The sequence below is a fragment of the Electrophorus electricus genome, chromosome 2, assembly GCF_041902795.1.
Source record: "Electrophorus electricus isolate QZ-2024a chromosome 2, ASM4190279v1, whole genome shotgun sequence".
NCBI lineage: Eukaryota > Metazoa > Chordata > Actinopteri > Gymnotiformes > Gymnotidae > Electrophorus > Electrophorus electricus.
Genome location: NC_137498.1, coordinates 3,732,499 through 3,750,000, shown reverse-complemented (window position 1 = coordinate 3,750,000; position 17,502 = coordinate 3,732,499). Strand labels below are relative to the sequence as shown.

General features: G+C 47.5%; 3 protein-coding genes across 14 annotated transcripts in view; 2 read left to right on the top strand and 1 right to left on the bottom strand.

Annotated features, from left to right (window-relative positions):
• The window catches only part of lpin1b (lipin 1b), a 19,827-nt gene extending 15,371 nt beyond the window's left edge, over positions 1–4,456 (top strand). For 6 of the 7 annotated variants that reach the window (XM_081695435.1, XM_081695434.1, XM_081695433.1 and 3 more), the window contains 3 exons: positions 2,269–2,383; positions 2,473–2,576; positions 3,121–4,456. In XM_081695435.1, the coding sequence (XP_081551561.1) occupies positions 2,269–2,383; positions 2,473–2,576; positions 3,121–3,283 (382 nt within the window). In that variant the 3' untranslated portion in view covers positions 3,284–4,456. Of the gene's footprint in view, positions 1–2,268; positions 2,384–2,472; positions 2,577–3,058 lie in introns of all 7 variants that reach the window. The other variant, XM_081695432.1, reaches the window with a different exon arrangement.
• A 122-nt stretch (positions 4,457–4,578) lies between these two features.
• gnpat2 (glyceronephosphate O-acyltransferase 2) lies at positions 4,579–15,101 on the top strand. Of its 6 annotated transcripts, none has more exons than XM_026996289.3 (16): positions 4,579–4,764; positions 5,651–5,842; positions 6,069–6,245; positions 7,164–7,293; positions 7,553–7,680; positions 8,254–8,329; positions 8,512–8,663; positions 8,739–8,869; positions 9,151–9,374; positions 9,456–9,704; positions 11,747–11,823; positions 11,971–12,111; positions 12,342–12,441; positions 13,687–13,780; positions 14,102–14,163; positions 14,383–15,101. In XM_026996289.3, exons 1-16 carry the CDS (start codon positions 4,753–4,755, stop codon positions 14,424–14,426), a joined length of 1,989 nt encoding a protein of 662 aa, XP_026852090.3. In that variant the 5' UTR covers positions 4,579–4,752; the 3' UTR covers positions 14,427–15,101. The 6 variants fall into 6 exon arrangements, with proteins under 6 accessions (XP_026852090.3, XP_035385333.2, XP_026852089.3 ...); XM_035529440.2 differs by having other exon boundaries at positions 4,580–4,764; positions 6,069–6,152; positions 11,744–11,823; XM_026996288.3 differs by having other exon boundaries at positions 4,580–4,764; positions 11,744–11,823.
• Positions 15,102–15,153: 52 nt separating this feature from the next.
• LOC145646267 (uncharacterized) lies at positions 15,154–16,579 on the bottom strand. Its single transcript, XM_081695428.1, has 3 exons — positions 15,912–16,579; positions 15,564–15,677; positions 15,154–15,470 (listed from the first exon to the last, which is right to left on the bottom strand). Exons 1-3 carry the CDS (start codon positions 15,955–15,957, stop codon positions 15,154–15,156), a joined length of 477 nt encoding a protein of 158 aa, XP_081551554.1. The 5' UTR covers positions 15,958–16,579.
• Between the last annotated feature and the right edge of the window lie 923 nt (positions 16,580–17,502).

The window sequence follows — 17,502 nt, the reverse complement described above, 5'->3', positions numbered from 1 at the left end:
TAGGTAATGTTTAACATATTGTTACTGGTCTGTTTTGAGGCTTCTCTAGGTGGTGTTTGGCGTATTGTCTGTGGTCTGTTTTGAGGCTTCTCTAGGTGGTGTTTGGCGTATTGTCTGTGGTCTGTTTTGAGGCTTCTCTAGGTAGTGTTTGGCGTATTGTCTGTGGTCTGTTTTGAGGCTTCTCTAGGTAGTGTTTGGCGTATTGTCTGTGGTCTGTTTTGAGGCTTCTCTAGGTAGTGTTTGGCGTATTGTCTGTGGTCTGTTTTGAGGCTTCTCTAGGTAGTGTTTGGCGTATTGTCTGTGGTCTGTTTTGAGGCTTCTCTAGGTGGTGTTTGGCGTATTGTCTGTGGTCTGTTTTGAGGCTTCTCTAGGTAGTGTTTGCCGTATTGTGAGTGGTCTGTTTTGAGTCTTCTCTAGGTGGTGTTTGGCATATTGTGAGTGGTCTGTTTTGAGTCTTCTCTAGGCGGTGTTTGGCATATTGTGAGTGGTCTGTTTTGAGGCTTCTCTAGGTGGTGTTTGACGTATTGTCTGTGGTCTGTTTTGAGTCTTCTCTAGGTGGTGTTTGGCATATTGTCTGTGGTCTGTTTTGAGGCTTCTCTAGGTTGTGTTTGGCATATTGTGAGTGGTCTGTTTTGAGGCTTCTCTAGGTGGTGTTTGACGTATTGTCTGTGGTCTGTTTTGAGTCTTCTCTAGGTGGTGTTTGGCATATTATGAGTGGTCTGTTTTGAAGCTTCTCTAGGTGATATTTGCGTATTGTGAGCGGTCTGTTTTGAGGCTTCTCTAGGTAATGTTTAACATATTGTTACTGGTCTGTTTTGAGGCTTCTCTAGGTGGTGTTTGGCGTATTGTCTGTGGTCTGTTTTGAGGCTTCTCTAGGTGGTGTTTGGCGTATTGTCTGTGGTCTGTTTTGAGGCTTCTCTAGGTAGTGTTTGGCGTATTGTCTGTGGTCTGTTTTGAGGCTTCTCTAGGTAGTGTTTGGCGTATTGTCTGTGGTCTGTTTTGAGGCTTCTCTAGGTAGTGTTTGGCGTATTGTCTGTGGTCTGTTTTGAGGCTTCTCTAGGTAGTGTTTGGCGTATTGTCTGTGGTCTGTTTTGAGGCTTCTCTAGGTAGTGTTTGGCGTATTGTCTGTGGTCTGTTTTGAGGCTTCTCTAGGCGGTGTTTGCCGTATTGTCTGTGGTCTGTTTTGAGGCTTCTCTAGGTGGTGTTTGGAATATTGTCTGTGGTCTGTTTTGAGGCTTCTCTAGGTAGTGTTTGGCGTATTGTCTGTGGTCTGTTTTGAGGCTTCTCTAGGTGGTGTTTGGCGTATTGTCTGTGGTCTGTTTTGAGGCTTCTCTAGGTGGTGTTTGGAATATTGTCTGTGGTCTGTTTTGAGGCTTCTCTAGGTGGTGTTTGGCGTATTGTCTGTGGTCTGTTTTGAGGCTTCTCTAGGTGGTGTTTGGCGTATTGTCTGTGGTCTGTTTTGAGGCTTCTCTAGGTAGTGTTTGGCGTATTGTCTGTGGTCTGTTTTGAGTCTTCTCTAGCTAGTGTTTGGCGTATTGTCTGTGGTCTGTTTTGAGGCTTCTCTAGGTGGTGTTTGGCGTATTGTCTGTGGTCTGTTTTGAAGCTTCTCTAGCTAGTGTTTGGCGTATTGTCTGTGGTCTGTTTTGAGGCTTCTCTAGGTGGTGTTTGGCGTATTGTCTGTGGTCTGTTTTGAGGCTTCTCTAGGTGGTGTTTGGAATATTGTCTGTGGTCTGTTTTGAGGCTTCTCTAGGTGGTGTTTGCCGTATTGTCTGTGGTCTGTTTTGAGGCTTCTCTAGGTGGTGTTTGGCGTATTGTCTGTGGTCTGTTTTGAGGCTTCTCTAGGTGGTGTTTGGAATATTGTCTGTGGTCTGTTTTGAGGCTTCTCTAGGTGGTGTTTGGAATATTGTCTGTGGTCTGTTTTGAGGCTTCTCTAGGTGGTGTTTGGAATATTGTCTGTGGTCTGTACCACTTTTCTCTGGTGCTTCTGGGTTTCTCTTTGCATCAGCCCAAACATTTGAGGTTATATAAACCTTCAATCTGTGTGCGTCACTCATCGCTATGACTTCTTAAGGATACACACAATTCCGTGGTGTGATAAGCAGTGTCGATATCGCCACAATATTGACCAATATTCCTATTTTAATGAAGGACTGCTGACATTTCCCTAAAATGGTACAAATCTTACAAATTCATTGTACAAATACAGTTCTGAGTACAGCTGTCTGGGTTCGAGTATCTGACGTATGCCGACCATATAAATGTTTACAGGGAGGTGATTGAGAAGAAACCGGAGACGTTTAAGGTGGAATGTCTGAATGACATTAAAAACCTGTTCTATCCAAACACACAGCCATTCTATGCCGCTTTTGGGAACAGGGCCACGGTGAGTACACAGTCAAGACACACACACACACACACACCCCTAAGCAGAAGGGTGCTGAGTCTGTACCTCCATGTGCTGGGGTTTTACAGGATGTGTATTCGTACAAGGAGGTGGGAGTTCCTCTGAACAGGATCTTCACCGTCAACCCCAAAGGAGAACTGGTACAAGAGCATGCCAAGACCAACGTTTCCTCGTAAGTGGTGTGTGTGTGTGTGTGTGTGTGTGTGTGTGTGTGTGTGTGTGTGTGTGTCGGTGTGTCGGTGTGCATGTGTTGGTTTGGAGTGACTTGTGATTTCAAATCCCAAGGTTTTGTATTTGTGTGCACATATGTGCTGTGCGTACGTGTGTGTGTTTCTGTAATAATAACATATTTTTAGAGCCTATTTGACAACTGTGCCATCTGTTATGTGGTTGGACACACTGCATGGGAGTTAAACTTCAAAAATGGAGTGCACTGATAAAACAGCGCCCTCTGTAGGAGGACCAGGGTATGTTGTCCTGTGAGGCCAAAAACACAAAGGTGTGTGTTGGTCCTAAGATGTGTATTAGTCTTAAGGTGTGTGTGTGTTGGTCCTGAGGCTTGTCTTTTGTGTGTGTACAGGATTGTGCACCCGGCTGAGGTGTGTGTGTTGGTTCTAAGGTGTGTGTTTTGTGTGTGTATGTGTGTGTATACAGGTATGCGGGCCTGTGTAAGGTGTGTGTTGGTCATAAATGTGTGTGTGCGCGCGTGTGTACAGGTATGCGCGCCTGGGTGAGGTGGTGGACCATGTGTTTCCCCTGGTGAAAAGATCCGGTTCGTCCGATTTCCCCTGCAGTGACACATACAGCCAGTTCACCTTCTGGCGAGAGCAGCTCCCTCTGGTGGACAGTCAAGATTGTGCAGGCAAAACCAGCAGCTGAAGAATGCACGACAGCCTGGAAATATATAACCGCAAGACTGTGACTGTCCAAACAGTGTTTTCCTTTTGCTTTACTGAATCAAATCAATCAAATATTACATATAAAGTAGCACTTTACAATATAGCAGGAGCAGAACTGGTGATCAGCTACATAAGACTTGTAGCGTCAGCTTAAACACGGGAGATATTAGAGATATTTTAATGTTTAGGATAAAACTGTGCGCTCGGTTGCCAGGAATGCTGTTATTATTATAAGTTTTTTTAAGTTTATATTTGGCTAAAAGTTATTTTATAAAGCAATCATTTGTGTATTTGAAGAGTGCATGACTATCTGTTGAATGTTTTTGCCAAAGCCTGTTAAAATGGTGGCATTTATGCAGATAGTTTGGTCTATGATGTCTTATGATCTTTTTCTTGAAAATGTAATTATTTGTTGTTCGTACCATTGCACTGAAGCTGAGATGTAGTTCTGATCAAACTGCTGTATACTCCACAATATCCCGTGTGTGTGTGTGCACGCAGTTCTGCTGTATACAATCCTCAGAGTCCAGGGTGGTGTGTAGGGGTCTAAAGTGTATGCAAAATGCTAGCTGGTTTAGCTACGGTCATTTCACGCAGGGTATTTTTCCCAAATCTTACTTAATTAATATATATTTTATTTTACGGCTCTGCCGGAGCGCCCACAACCTCCTCGGGCTTCATTTACCCGCCTTGTTAGACGTGACGTCAGCTGAGGTACACCCTCCATTGGCCGGACGAGGTGACACAAACAGTTCGTTAACTCTGATTGGTACGTTGGTAGACACGTCATTGCGTGCGCCCAAATTGACCGCGCCCAGCTCCAATCCAAGAGACGTAAATGGTAGAAAAGTTTTAATAAAAATAACTTCTCATAAATAAAAACCATTATTCTTTGTCTTCATACTAAATGGTTCACAAAAGCCATAGATAGTAGAATATAGTCATGAATATAGATGAATATGGTCATCAAAATGTGTAGAAAAGGGCTTTTATTTTGTAGTTAAGTTGTTTATTGGTTTGGGTTTTTGACCACTCATTACTCTTTCTGTTAAAGATCAGTGCTCTCTCTCTCTCTCTCTCTCTCTCTCTCTCCTGTTCACTGATTATGCCGTTTCTGAATTTGGTTGTGCCTAATAAAAATACAATAAAATTTGCTTCGTTTGTATACCTATGTATTGCAAATCACCTCTGCCACGTTGTGCGTGCGTATGTGTGTGTGTGTGTGTGTGTGTGTGTGTGAAAGCGAGGGACGGTGCAAACGGGCATTTTCGGGGTCATTAAAAACGGCGGCACGTACCGAGGCAAACTGGTCGCGTGACAATTCCGGGAGGAGTTCCCGAGTTCGCGAGAGCGGATTGGCTCCGCGTTCCTGTCGGCGTCCCGGTGACCGGTCCCGTCCGCTCGAGCCGAGGGAGAAAGTGCACCTGCTCCGGGTCTCCACCCTCCACCATGAAGCGGCCGGTAAGGAAGAAAAAAAAAAACCGTTTGCTTGCCAACGGTCTCTTCTGGGCTCCGTTTTCGGTGCCGCGGCGGGTGGAAACGGTTCTTTGTTTCGCGTTTTTTCTATAAATAACCTTTCGACAATGCTTCGCGAATTATGCCTGCTAAACACAGCCTGACGTCCCGGCAGATCTTGAGGAGAAACTGTCGATTGCATTTATATATATATATATATAATTATTATTATTATATTAATAGGTTAAGTTTGCTTGTTGCACCTGGTGGTCGGTCCCCGGAATCTCTGTACTGTGGGGTCCGGGGGCTAATTCCTAGATTACCCCGGTTAAATCTTTGCATTAATCCTGTTTTTCTGCTGTTTTTCTTACGGTGAGCACACACTCCTCGGTTTGCTTCTTGCAGGGAAGCAATGGGACGGTGTGTGCTATTGTGTGTTATTGTTATTGTCGAAACACCTTTTCGAGTAACTTTTATTTTTCATTCCAACAACAATTGTTTGACAGAAAAGACCGTACAGACCGTAGCAGCGACTTTCACACGTGTGTGTGTGTGTGTGTGTGTGTTGGTACAGTGGCAGGGTTGATTTGTGCCTGTGTGTTACACATCCGGTGAGAGCATCAGACTGAAATGCATGCCGCACGCTGGCCCAAACACTTTGAGATATGCAGGAGTTTTCCATGACAAAACGTTATTCCTCTGCACGTGTTTCCAAGATCCCGGACTGACAACGGCACATTATGTGCAGATTGCAGATTGGTGGAGGTTTAGTGATCTGGACGTGAACTTTGCATCTCTCAACTGTAGCCAACCTTGACGCTGTAGCGCTTAGCTTGCTGGATTTGTACACCTGGACTGGATACACACCATACGGGGGGGCCATCTGTTGCAGAGTGCGCAGAGTTCGAGGGCGGAGCCAGCAAGCTTCGTCGACATTCTGGAGGAGAGGAGGCGGGGCAGCGACATAAGCCACGCCCTCAGGGCGTTCAGTCCCCCGCCGGGTTGCGGGGCTCCGCCTCCTTCGCCGAGCGCGCTCAATAAGATGGTGCTGGAATCTCAGCATCTGCGCTACGTCGTCTTGGAGGTGAGAGGTCATTCGGAGGGCGGGGCATGGGGTGAGATGTTTTTAATATTCAAATATAAATTAGAATAAATTAAAAAGCGGCCGTTTCAAGAGACACGCCAGGCCAGCGTGGTAGATGAAGTGGAAGGAGCAGCAATAAATAAATAAGGTCTTTTATGCTAATGCTGTACTACTTTCACACACACATACACACACACACACACACACACACACATCCTATGTGCAGGTAGCAGCAGAATCTGGCAAGCCGCAGGCGCGTGTGAGGGAGGAGGCAGCCGCCTTACTGGACGAGATGAGTCAGAACCTGCAGGTGACCTTCATCCGCCTGCTGGGTTTCGCGCTCAGCAAGATCTTCACCAGGCTCTTCCGTCGAATACAGGTCAACGAGGACGGCCTGGCGCGGGTCAGAACCGGCCTGTAACGGAGTCTGGGTCCGGAGCGCTGGACCGCCGGTCCTTGGAGTGCTCTGGGTGCCTCAGTCTTTTAGCCTGTTTGTGTTCTGAGTCTCTCTCTCTCTCTCACACACACACACACACACACACACACACACACACACACACACACACTCTCTCAGTCTATCTCTCTCCCCCTCTCTCTCCCTTTCTCAGTCTCTCTCTCTCTCTCTCCCTCACACACACACACACACACACACACACACATACATACACACACACACACATACACACACACACACTTTCTCAGTCTCTCTTTCTCGCTCCCTCACACACACAAACACACACACACACACACTTTCTCAGTCTCTCTCTCTCTCTCTCCCTCACACACACACACACACACACATACATACACACACACACACACACACACACACACATACACACACAACTTTCTCAGTCTCTCTTTCTCGCTCCCTCACACACACAAACACACACACACACACACACACTTTCTCAGTCTCTCTTTCTCGCTCCCTCACACACACAAACACACACACACACACACTTTCTCAGTCTCTCTCTCTCTCTGTTTTGTGGGCTATCATATGTCACAGTCCCTGACTGTATCCATTTCACTGCGAGTTATACTGTGTATGACTATGTATGTGACAAATAAACCGAACTTGAACCACATACTAGACATAAGTAGTAGTACATTTCTAGTATGTACACATAAGTGGTAGTACATTTCAAGCATGTAGTATGTAGTATGTTGTGTGTGTGTGTGTGTGTGTGTGTGTGTGTGTGTGGTTTTGCATGCAGTCACTGGCTGCAGTATCAGATTACGGAATAAAGATCTATTTTTCCTGTGTGTGTCTCTCTCTCTCTCTCTCCCTCCTTCTCTCACTCCCCCCGCCCCTCAGCTCCAGCAGGCCACTCAGGAGCATCCCGTCATCCTGATGCCCAATCACAGGAGTTACGTGGACTTTCTGGTCCTGTCATACATCATGTTCACCTACGACCTCTCTATCCCGGTCATCGCAGCTGGAATTCGCAAGTATCTATTACAGACAAACTAAAAATGACGGCGAAAAAACCTTTGAGTTTGGTCACGTTTCGACCGAAGGGCGGTCAGGTTAGTTTTGTTTCCATGTAAATTAGCTTTAAAATGCAGTAGTGACCTCTGACCCCAAACGTGCAAAAAACCAGTGGGTTCGTCCATTTCAGTAGGCGCAGTTTGTTTCCTTGGTTTATTGCCTGTTTGTTTGTTTGTTTACGTGAGCAATACATCACCTGTTCTTTTCTCCTCCAGCTCTCATGGGGATGTCTCTGATCGGCGAGATCTTCCGTCGATCAGGAGCGTTCTTTATCCGGCGCGCCATTGGCTCGGATAAGCTCTACTGGGCGGTGCTCTCGGAGTACGTCCGAACCATAGTGCGGGTGAGAAGCTTGGCTAGAGTCTTCATGATGAAAAGTCAATGTGAATTTGACATTTTGGCTGATCTTGTATAATTTACATACTGGATTTAGGTGTTACATCATAGTCTCGACGGTAGTTAAAGTCTCGGCAAATGTTGGTCATTGTTGCTGCCGTTAAACATTTTTCAGATGTTCCTTTGTGGTCATCAGGTGGCATGATCTACACTATCTTAAGATGAGAGAGTACACTACAGAGACAGTACACTGTCTTATCTCATCTTAAGACTGTCTATATGGTGTACTGTCTCATGTTAGTACACTACAGAGACAGTACACTATATAGACAGTCTTAAGATGAGATAAGACATTGTACTGTCTCTGTAGTTTACTAACAGGAGACAGTACACTATATAGACAGTCTTAACATGAGACCGTACACTACAGAGACGGTACGCTGTCTTAACATGAGACCGTACACTACAGAGACGGTACGCTGTCTTAACATGAGACCGTACACTACAGAGACGGTACGCTGTCTTAACATGAGACCGTACACTACAGAGACAGTCTTAAGATGAGCGTTGTGTTTTGCAGACGGGCTTCGCTCCTGTAGAGTTTTATGTCGAAGGACTGCGCAGTCGGACACTGAAGTCACTCACACCAAAGATGGGTAACTAAACACCAGATTAACTAACCCAACTCACACCACCAGATTAACTAACCCAATTTACACCACCAGATTAACTAACCCAACTCACACCATAAACATTATTGAGTCTTAGAATAGACACTGTGTGCTGGATGCCCACTGCTCCAGAGAGTTAACTCGTGTTTGTTTGTGTGTGTATGTAGGTATGATGCACATGGTCCTGGAGCCCTTCCTAAAAGGCGAGGTGTATGACCTCAGCCTGGTCCCGGTCAGCATCAGCTACGACCGCGTCCTGGAGGAGTCCTTGTTGGCGCACGAGTTGCTGGGGGTGCCCAAACCCAGAGAGACCACGCGGGTACGCACCTACCATCTTGGCTAACGCGGGCAGTTTCCGTAGCGACCGTGTGTGCAAGTGTGTGTGTGCGCGCAGGGTTTACTGAAGGCCCGGCGTGTTCTGGAGCAGGACTACGGCAGCATGCACGTGTACTTCGGGAACCCCGTGTCCGTGAGAGAGCTGGCCAAGGGGCGGATCGGCCGCGGACAGTACAACCTGGTGCCCAGGTATGTGCCGACCTGGTGCCCAGGCAGTACACAGTCCCAGTTTTCAAATACAAAACAAACAAAAAACCACAAAATTCTAAACCTAAATGGTAATGATAAATAAAACCTGAAATGGTTAATGATTAAAATTTCAACTTTTCTAACTTTAAGATTTTAACTTGGCAGTCATTTCTCTCTCTCTCTCTCTCTCTCTCTCTCTCTCTCTCTCTCTCTCTCCCTCTCTCCCTCTCCCTCTCTCCCTCTCTCTCTCTCTCTCTCTCTCTCTCTCTCTGCGGGCGCAGGGACCTGCCCGGGAGGCCGAGCGAGGAGTCGCAAGCGTTCGCGAGCGCTGTGGCCCACCGGGTGGTGAGGCTGCAGGAGCGCGGCACCGTGCTGAGTCCCTGGAGCCTGACGGCCCTGCTGGTCCTGCAGAGGCCGGACGGGACGCGCTGGGACCTGCTCGCCCGCGACACCCTGTGGCTGCGCGGCATCGCGCTGCAGCTCGGAGCCCGCCTCGACTGGCCCGGTAAGCAAACGCACCAGGGTATACGGGACACGCACGGCCTGGCCGGTAACGGGGTCTAAATACGAGATCGTTGTTTTGTAGCCGATCTTCCCGATTTGGAAGTGATGTCATCGAGCATGGCCCTGCACCGTTCCGTAGTAAGGTGCGAGGAGGGGTGCGTCTGGCTGGTCGAAGAGGCGGGGCCAGAACCCGTCACTCAAGAGGAGGGCGTGTTCAGGCGGGCGTCTGCTGTCCTCATGTGCGCCTCCTACAGGAATCAAGCCCTGCACGTGTTCACGCGCCCCGCTATGGTGGCGGTCGCCATGGGAACGGTCCCGGGCCACAGTCAAGGTGCGCGCGCGCACGTGCGCACACACACACACTCTCACTCACACACACACACACTCTCACACACACACACACACACACACACACACACACACACACACACTCAGACAAACTCACACACGCTCACACACACACACTCACACACACACACTCACACACACAGACACACACTCACACAGAGACACACACACTCACACACACACACACACTCACACACACTCACACACACTCACACACACACACACACACAATCACACACACACTAGCAGTAGGGTGGAGTAAAGGTGGAGGATTGTGACTGGTAAAGCTAAGGGGAATGCACAGAACGTTACCCGGAGCGAAGTGGAGATGTGTAGCGGCTCGTGGAGACGTGCGGAGGTGCTTTTTAATGACCTATGAACTCGTAGGTGCCACGGATGTAGCTGTTGCGGTTGCATAGGGGTTTTAGATGGTGAATGACAGTTTCTGCCATTTGACAACTCCCTGAAATGTTTGGCCTTCCCCGGTGGTATTGTGGGGGTTTGTGGTCTTTTGGGCAGTCAATAAAACTGCTAGGATTTGGGTGTATCTGTTCTGAGGTGAATTTGGGCCTGGTTTATGATGGGGGGGGGGGGGGGGTCTCGACCCCAGCATTGACCCGATCCTATCCCCTATCCCCAACCTGGGTTGCCCTTTTGCGCTGTCATTTAGGCCAAAGGACACGGCGCAACCTCTTGGGCTGTCGTGGTAGTTGAAGGAGTCGAGGTAGCTGAGGTTAATCGCATATGGTCGGCACGGATACCGCTCGCGCATGCCCCGTCATCTAGTGCTGGCACGATCCTCCGATGACCAGGATACGCAGGACAAACCGGATAGGTCCTGTTTGGCGGGAAAGTTTAACCGGGCCCTGTCGGGTTGGAGTCCGGGGGCGGTTCCATCTGTCCCAGCTCAGGGCCAGCTCCAGGCCATGGACACATCCCCATCCGTGTCGCTGGTCAGGGTCTGGCTTTCCGAGGACAGCCGTCTCCTCAATGAGCGTCTTCTCCATTATCCGCCAGCCTATCAGAGCGTTGTAAGTGTTTGGTTTTCTGGATGTGTGTTTATAAAACTGACCTTCTAGGGAAGGAATGAGCCACCAGACTTAACAGGTATTATTATTATTATTATTATTATTATTGGCCAAAGATCAACTTTTAAAGTAGGCCATATGGTGAAGTTTATGGCTTAGAGAAAGGGCAGAGGTGAAGGTTAGGACTAGAGGCAGGGTGAAGGTTAGGACTAGAGGCAGGGTGAAGGTTAGAACTAGAGGCAGGGTGAAGGTTAGGACTAGAGGCAGGGTGAAGGTTAGGACTAGAGGCAGGGTGAAGGTTAGAACTAGAGGCAGGGTGAAGGTTAGGACTAGAGGCAGGGTGAAGGTTAGGACTAGAGGCAGGGTGAAGGTTAGGACTAGAGGCAGGGTGAAGGTTAGGACTAGAGGCAGGGTGAAGGTCAGGACTAGAGGCAGGGTGAAGGTCAGGACTAGAGGCAGGGTGAAGGTCAGGACTAGAGGCAGGGTGAAGGTTAGGACTAGAGGCAGGGTGAAGGTTAGGACTAGAGGCAGAGGTGAAGGTCAGGACTAGAGGCAGAGGTGAAGGTCAGGACTAGAGGCAGAGGTGAAGGTCAGGACTAGAGGCAGAGGTGAAGGTCAGGACTAGAGGCAGAGGTGAAGGTCAGGTTTGGGGTTAAGGGAAAGAAGGGATAGGATTTGGTCGAGGTTGGAGATGGAGAACAGGCTTGAGGAGGAAGTCCCGAGCCAAAAGGGAGGTGAAGTTTGGGGTCTGGGAGAAGTGCGGGGGTCGACCCGTCGGGTTTGAGTTCGGGGTGTGGCTTGACCTGACAATAAGGTGGACCCCCCCACCCAAGCCTGTCTGTCTTCGCTGTCGTTGGAAGGCAGACGGTCATGTTATTGAGGGTCAGGCTTTGATTGTAATTAGGCTGTTGGTGTCAACCCAAAGATGAAACATCTTAAGGCTTCTCGGCCGAGTGACCTCGCCATCCTCCCACGCCTGTCCTTTCTGCTGCAGAAGATATCTACAGGCACTTCTGCTTCCTGAGAGATCTATTCGCCAACGAGTTCGTCTTCGTGCCCGGCTGCGGACCGCAGGTGAGGCCGCGACCGGCCGTCCCGGGGACGCACGCCGGAAGATTCTGCCCCAGACCCCGCCGGAGCCACACTTTTAGTCAATCTCTCTCTCTCCCTCCCTCTCTTTCTCTCTCTCTCTCTCTCTCTCTCTCTCTCTCTCTCTCTCAGGATTTTGAGGAAGGCTGCTCTGGTCTACAGCAGTGTGGAGCGGTGAGCGCCACAGACCACGAGCTGAAACCGACTGAAGAAGAGCGAGATACCATTGTCTTCCTCAGTGCCATTCTAGAACCTTTTATCGAGACCTACCAGGTGACCGGAGACAACTGTACACTCTTATATTTTAGTTTAAGAAACTGTCTGTCTTTTTTTCCCAGTCACTTTAGGGAAATATTTCCAAATTCAACACGCTACACTTTACCGGGGGCCACTCGATGAGTTATTAGAACAGGAATATAATTGCCGAGGGACAAACGGGATTATGATAAGTGACCCACATGTAGCGTGCGTAATTACTGACGGTCCCTTACTTTTTTGTTTAGGTGGTGTTTAGAATTTTGTGTGACGAGAGATTGCAGGTGTTTACGGAGAAGAGCTTTGTCCCGGCCGTCCGTGCAGACGCGATGAAACTCCTTATATCAGGTAATCCGGTAACGCTACGGAGGGATACCGAGGGATACCTCCCTCCCACCCCAACGTGCTGTAAACTCCAGTGTCCAAACATTTACTTCCGCCAATCGCACTGCCGCATACACCCGGGCAGCTGCTCACCTACTCCGCTATGCGGTCCGCAGGTCGCGACGTCGTCCCCCATCTGAAATGGATGAATAACACCTCTTGGATTAATGTCAGAGTACTCTTAGTTCATGGACTATTCCACAGACTTGGACCAGATCACTAGAACAGGCAGATTATATGATGCATTGCGTGATATAATCTCTACATAAGATTGGGATGTGTTTAGGTTCTAGTATATACCCTTGGATTACAGGTGCTGTGTGTGTGTGTGTGTGTGTGTGTGTGTGTGTGTGTGTGTGTGTGTGTGTGTGTGTGGACATCTTTCAGAGGGCAGCAGTAAAAGGCCCTGGTGTGTCATGAAACGTGTCATACCTGAACACTGTCTGTCAAGTCTGTTTGTCTCTTTTACTCTCCGTCTTTGTCTCGATCCTGTGTCCTGTATCTGTGTCCTGCCCTTTACCTGTGTCCTGTATCTGTGTCCTGCCCTTTACCTGTGTCCTGTATCTGTCTGTATCTATCTCCTCTGTCCTGTATCTGCCTGTATCTCTGTCCTGTGTCTGCCTGTATCTATCTCCTCTGTCCTGTATCTGCCTGTATCTCTGTCCTGTGTCTGCCTGTATCTATCTCCTCTGTCCTGTATCTGCCTGTATCTCTGTCCTGTATCTGCCTGTATCTCTGTCCTGTATCTGCCTGTATCGATCTCCTCTGTCCTGTATATGCCTGTATCCATCTCCTCTGTCCTGTATATGCCTGTATCCATCTCCTCTGTCCTGTATATGCCTGTATCCATCTCCTCTGTCCTGTATCTGCCTGTATCCATCTCCTCTGTCCTGTGTCTCTGTCCTGTTTTTGTCTGTACCTCTGTCCTGTGTCCCGAATCTCCATGTTGTCCTGTTTCTGTCTGGATCTGCCTTGTGTCCTGCGTCTGTCCTGTTTCCGTCTGTATCTGCCTTGTGTCCTGCGTCTGTCCTGTTTCCGTCTGTATCTGCCTTGTGTCCTGCGTCTGTCCTGTTTCCGTCTGTATCGCTGTCCTGTGTCCTGCGTCTGTCCTGTATCTCTCTGAGCCCTCCCCTCATTCGTCTGTCTTCCTCTGCGGTGTCGCTCCTCTCCTTCACCTACTCTCGCCGCATTCTCTGTCGCCCCCTACAGGTGAAGCGCGCTCACACGAATGCTTGTCCTCAGACACCCAGAAGAACGTCCTCTCGGCTCTGCTCAGGATGGGGGCCGTGTCCAAGTCCGGACTGTACGTGGACATTTGTCTCTCACCTCGGCACACTGTCCCGGTGGACAGTGTTCACCACGTGTTCACCATTATACAACCATTTTTATTATAACGTTGATACTGGGCTAGCACGTGAGGGGCTTGCGCCACCTGTAAAATAATTTGTTTTATGAAGTTTTGCTCAAATTTCAATATTAAATTCAACACAGACTTCTTTATCCTCACTGGTTGGGATTCCAGTTGCCCTGGTGCATAAAAATATTGGTCATTTTGATATTTTAAATCTCTTTCTTCCTTCTCTCTCTCTCTCTCTCTCTCTCTCTCTCTCTCTCTCTCTCTCAGAGCTGACCATGTTGAATACAGGATAAACAGGGCAGCAGTAAGAAGAATATGGCAAACACTAGGTGAGCGAGACCATGCGCACACACACACACACACACACACACACACACACAGCTCGACCATGTTAAAGAAACCTTCCTTTAATTTGTCCCTAATGTCCCTCCGACACTCAGGTGGAGCGAATTAATTTTCATTAATTTTCTGAGAGTTGAATTAAATACCCTTTCCAGTCATCTGTACTACAGATGCTATAGTAACATCTCCTCTCTCCGTGGCTACAGTCGGCAGGGTGACTCCTCAGATGAAGGCATGTGCCAGGCTGTGACGGCGTCCGAGGCTTTGGGAGCGCCACAGCATCCTGGCCCAGCGCTTCCAAACATCCGATGCACAGTCCAATCAAGTTTCTAACACCCAACCCCTGCCGCTGTGGGCCGGAAACCCCTCCTGTCTGGCGTATGAGCAATCGCTGAATCAGCTACACCACTGACACGTTTCTCTATCGACGGCCTCTACACCCTGATCCCTCCAAGGAAATCGGATCTACTTTGCGAGAAGCAACCACACACCACCAAGTGTGTAACAGTTACGTTAACAGGAATAATAATGCGGTTAATAGTAATAATAATAAGTATTAAGCTAATACACTCAAGTAACCCGGAAACTAATGAATGAATATTATATATAATTAATAATTAATGAAACTAATAACTAATAAACTAAGTTAATCTTAAACTAAAACACAAAACAGCACACAATCCGCAATAATTAGCAGCCGTTCCGTCCTTGTGGCTGGAACATCTGTAGTTTTTGATGAACAGTTGTAGATATTTTAAATGTCAATAATTTATAATAGGAAATACTTGACCAAAACACCACTAAACAATCAAATCACTGTGAATTAGCATGCAATAAGTGTGGATTTTGTATAAGGCAACATGAAACATTTTTAATGATTAATGATTAATTAATGATTAAAAAAAATTAAAGTGCATTTAAAGAATCATTTGTCTGCATATTTCTTGTGATTACATTAGATTGTGTTGCATAGTCAGTCAGTCTTGGAAGTACATTTTCCCAGTCCTCAGTCTCGGGAAGGTCATGGGGTCATAGCAGTACACGGATGGGTACCGCTCCACCTGCGCGTTCTTCCTGGCTCGTTTCCGCTCCTTTCTCCACCTCTCCATCCCGGCGTCGTCCACAAACAGCAAGCCGAAGGTCGACGGTACGAGGAACAGCGCCCCCTTCAGGGCGTGGCTGCCCGCCACGCACAGGCCAGTCGCCGCGCCGAGCAGGTACGGCAGCGTCCGGCATGCTTCACAGACGCCTTCCGCGAACTGCGCGGCGCCATTTCTCCCATCCTGGGGGAAGTCTGCATAAAAGCACACGACTGAACCTCTGCAGTGAAAAGAATAAGGAAGTGTAATCTTAACGAATAAACAACCTGCAGTGAACAACGACATACGTGATCTGAGGATGAGCAGCGTGCCACGGCGCACGCACAAAACGGCAAGGTAGAACTCATAGAGGGTAGCAGCAAGAGAGTGAAGCACCAGGTGCAGCTCTTTAATGGCATGACCTGTGAAAACAGGGTTTGTTTTGAAACGCTCCAGTCAAAACCCAAAAACTTCTTAAAAAGCCCATTTTAGCATTTGATCTAATTAATCAATCAGTCACTTTCGAAACGTTAATACCGGGAAATGACTGAGACGCAGAATTCCATATAGGCCCGCCTATGAATTTAATAACCACAATAATAATAATAATGATGAACTATATAATATAATAACTATAAAATAACGAACGCCCTTACCATCAATGCAGAACACCACCCAAATAAAGATGATGATATAAAACATCGTGTTGTCACGTTGTTCTTTCGTTATCCCCTCGGTCGTAGACTCATGAGAAACCGAAACCGTGTATCAGGAACCGATACCTATTTGAATATGTAAGCGAGTGGGCGTGGCCATAAAACGCGGCCTCACATGTGAATCGAAACTTTCTGTCACTCAGGTGTCACCGGATTTGCTTAGTTCAGTTATGGGATTACAGCGTTTCCTGTCTAACAGTTATACAGAAAACGTCCCGAAGCTGAATTAAGTCATCGGTTGGCCTTTTTTGGGTTTATATTTCGTTTCTTTCGCGCCGACTGCTTAACATCATTAACATCCTTGGTGTCACACGTCTGTAAATATTACCCGTGACATGTTCCTTGATCTTTAAGATTTCTCTTTCAGGTTATTTAATGTGCCTTGTATAATTTCTTTGCTTAATTTATTTATTTAAACGTTTGCAACCAAATTCCTCGACGGCAGCGCGCAGTACACGTGCCTAAGTGACCTCACGGCTAACAGGACGCACAGACGGAAACGGATTAAAATTTCATCTGAACTCGTATCTTCAAAGTAAAAGGAGGCCAAAGTGATGTCTAATAATATTCGACTTCATTTCACTTCGCGTATTAGCACGGACGTCGTGCGGGAGAAATTCCTGCCGGCGGCGCGGGAAAGGGAAACCGAAAGCTCGAAGAACTCCAAACCGCGCGGGGGCGTGGCCACAGGGGGGCGTGGCCCACATGGGGGGGAGGGGTCAAAAGCAGCCGTTTCAGAATGTGTTGGGGTCCCCACCGTCGAAGTGAGCTCGCTTTTCACTGTTCAACGTGTTCGTCCTTTTGCTTAATTAAATCTTGATATTATACCGATACGAGATTTTAAAATGTATATCAGAGACGTATCAGTCCTGTACTGTTCGACTCCACTATCATAATACCTTTTTTTTTAATGTGGATTTAAATTATATTACCTTTGCCCGTTAGGAATTATATAATTATACTCCCATTAATTTAACAGGTAAAAAACATTGCCCTAATTAAATACGTGGCACCAGCCTTGAGCGCGCGCTTACCAACCAATTCTGGACACTGATGCAGCACATCTGGGAGTGTAAACTTTTAAGATAGTAAGCCTAAAGTTTTTTTCTTTCAATTAAAGTGATATTTTTAGTGCTAGAGCAAGAGTAATTTTTAGAGTACGGTACAGTATATGTGTGTGTGTGTGTGTGTGTGTGTGTGTGTGTGTATATATATATCCGCCTAGGGGCCTCCACGGGGTTTAATCCTGCGCTGCCTGCAAGGCTATGCGTGCACCAGCGTAGCCACAAGCATGCAGTCATCCTCATGGCTACATGAAGCCTGCAGCTCTCAAGATCTGTACATCACTGGCAAATGAGCCCCTTGCGATCTCAAATAGAATATACTACTTTATAATAATAATAATAATAATAACAATAATAATAATAACCTGTGTTATTTCACCACACACTGCAGGATAATATAATCTTACCGTAGCAGTTTACATAGATTTTCTTTCAAAAAATTGTTTTAAAACACGGTTCAAAAGGTT

What these genes read in the sequence shown, in the direction of transcription:
- gnpat2 (XM_026996288.3), top strand. An exon ending in CAGTACAACCTGGTGCCCAG is followed by an intron (nt 8,870 to 9,150) that starts GTATGTGCCGAC and finishes CTGCGGGCGCAG; the next exon opens with GGACCTGCCCGGGAGGCCGA. An exon ending in AAGAATATGGCAAACACTAG is followed by an intron (nt 14,164 to 14,382) that starts GTGAGCGAGACC and finishes CCGTGGCTACAG; the next exon opens with TCGGCAGGGTGACTCCTCAG.
- LOC145646267 (XM_081695428.1), bottom strand. Translation starts at nt 15,957, where the DNA reads ATGTTTTATATCATCATCTTTATTTGGGTGGTGTTCTGCATTGATG. An exon ending in GGTGGTGTTCTGCATTGATG is followed by an intron (nt 15,678 to 15,911) that starts GTAAGGGCGTTC and finishes CTGTTTTCACAG; the next exon opens with GTCATGCCATTAAAGAGCTG. An exon ending in GCTGCTCATCCTCAGATCAC is followed by an intron (nt 15,471 to 15,563) that starts GTATGTCGTTGT and finishes GCTTTTATGCAG; the next exon opens with ACTTCCCCCAGGATGGGAGA.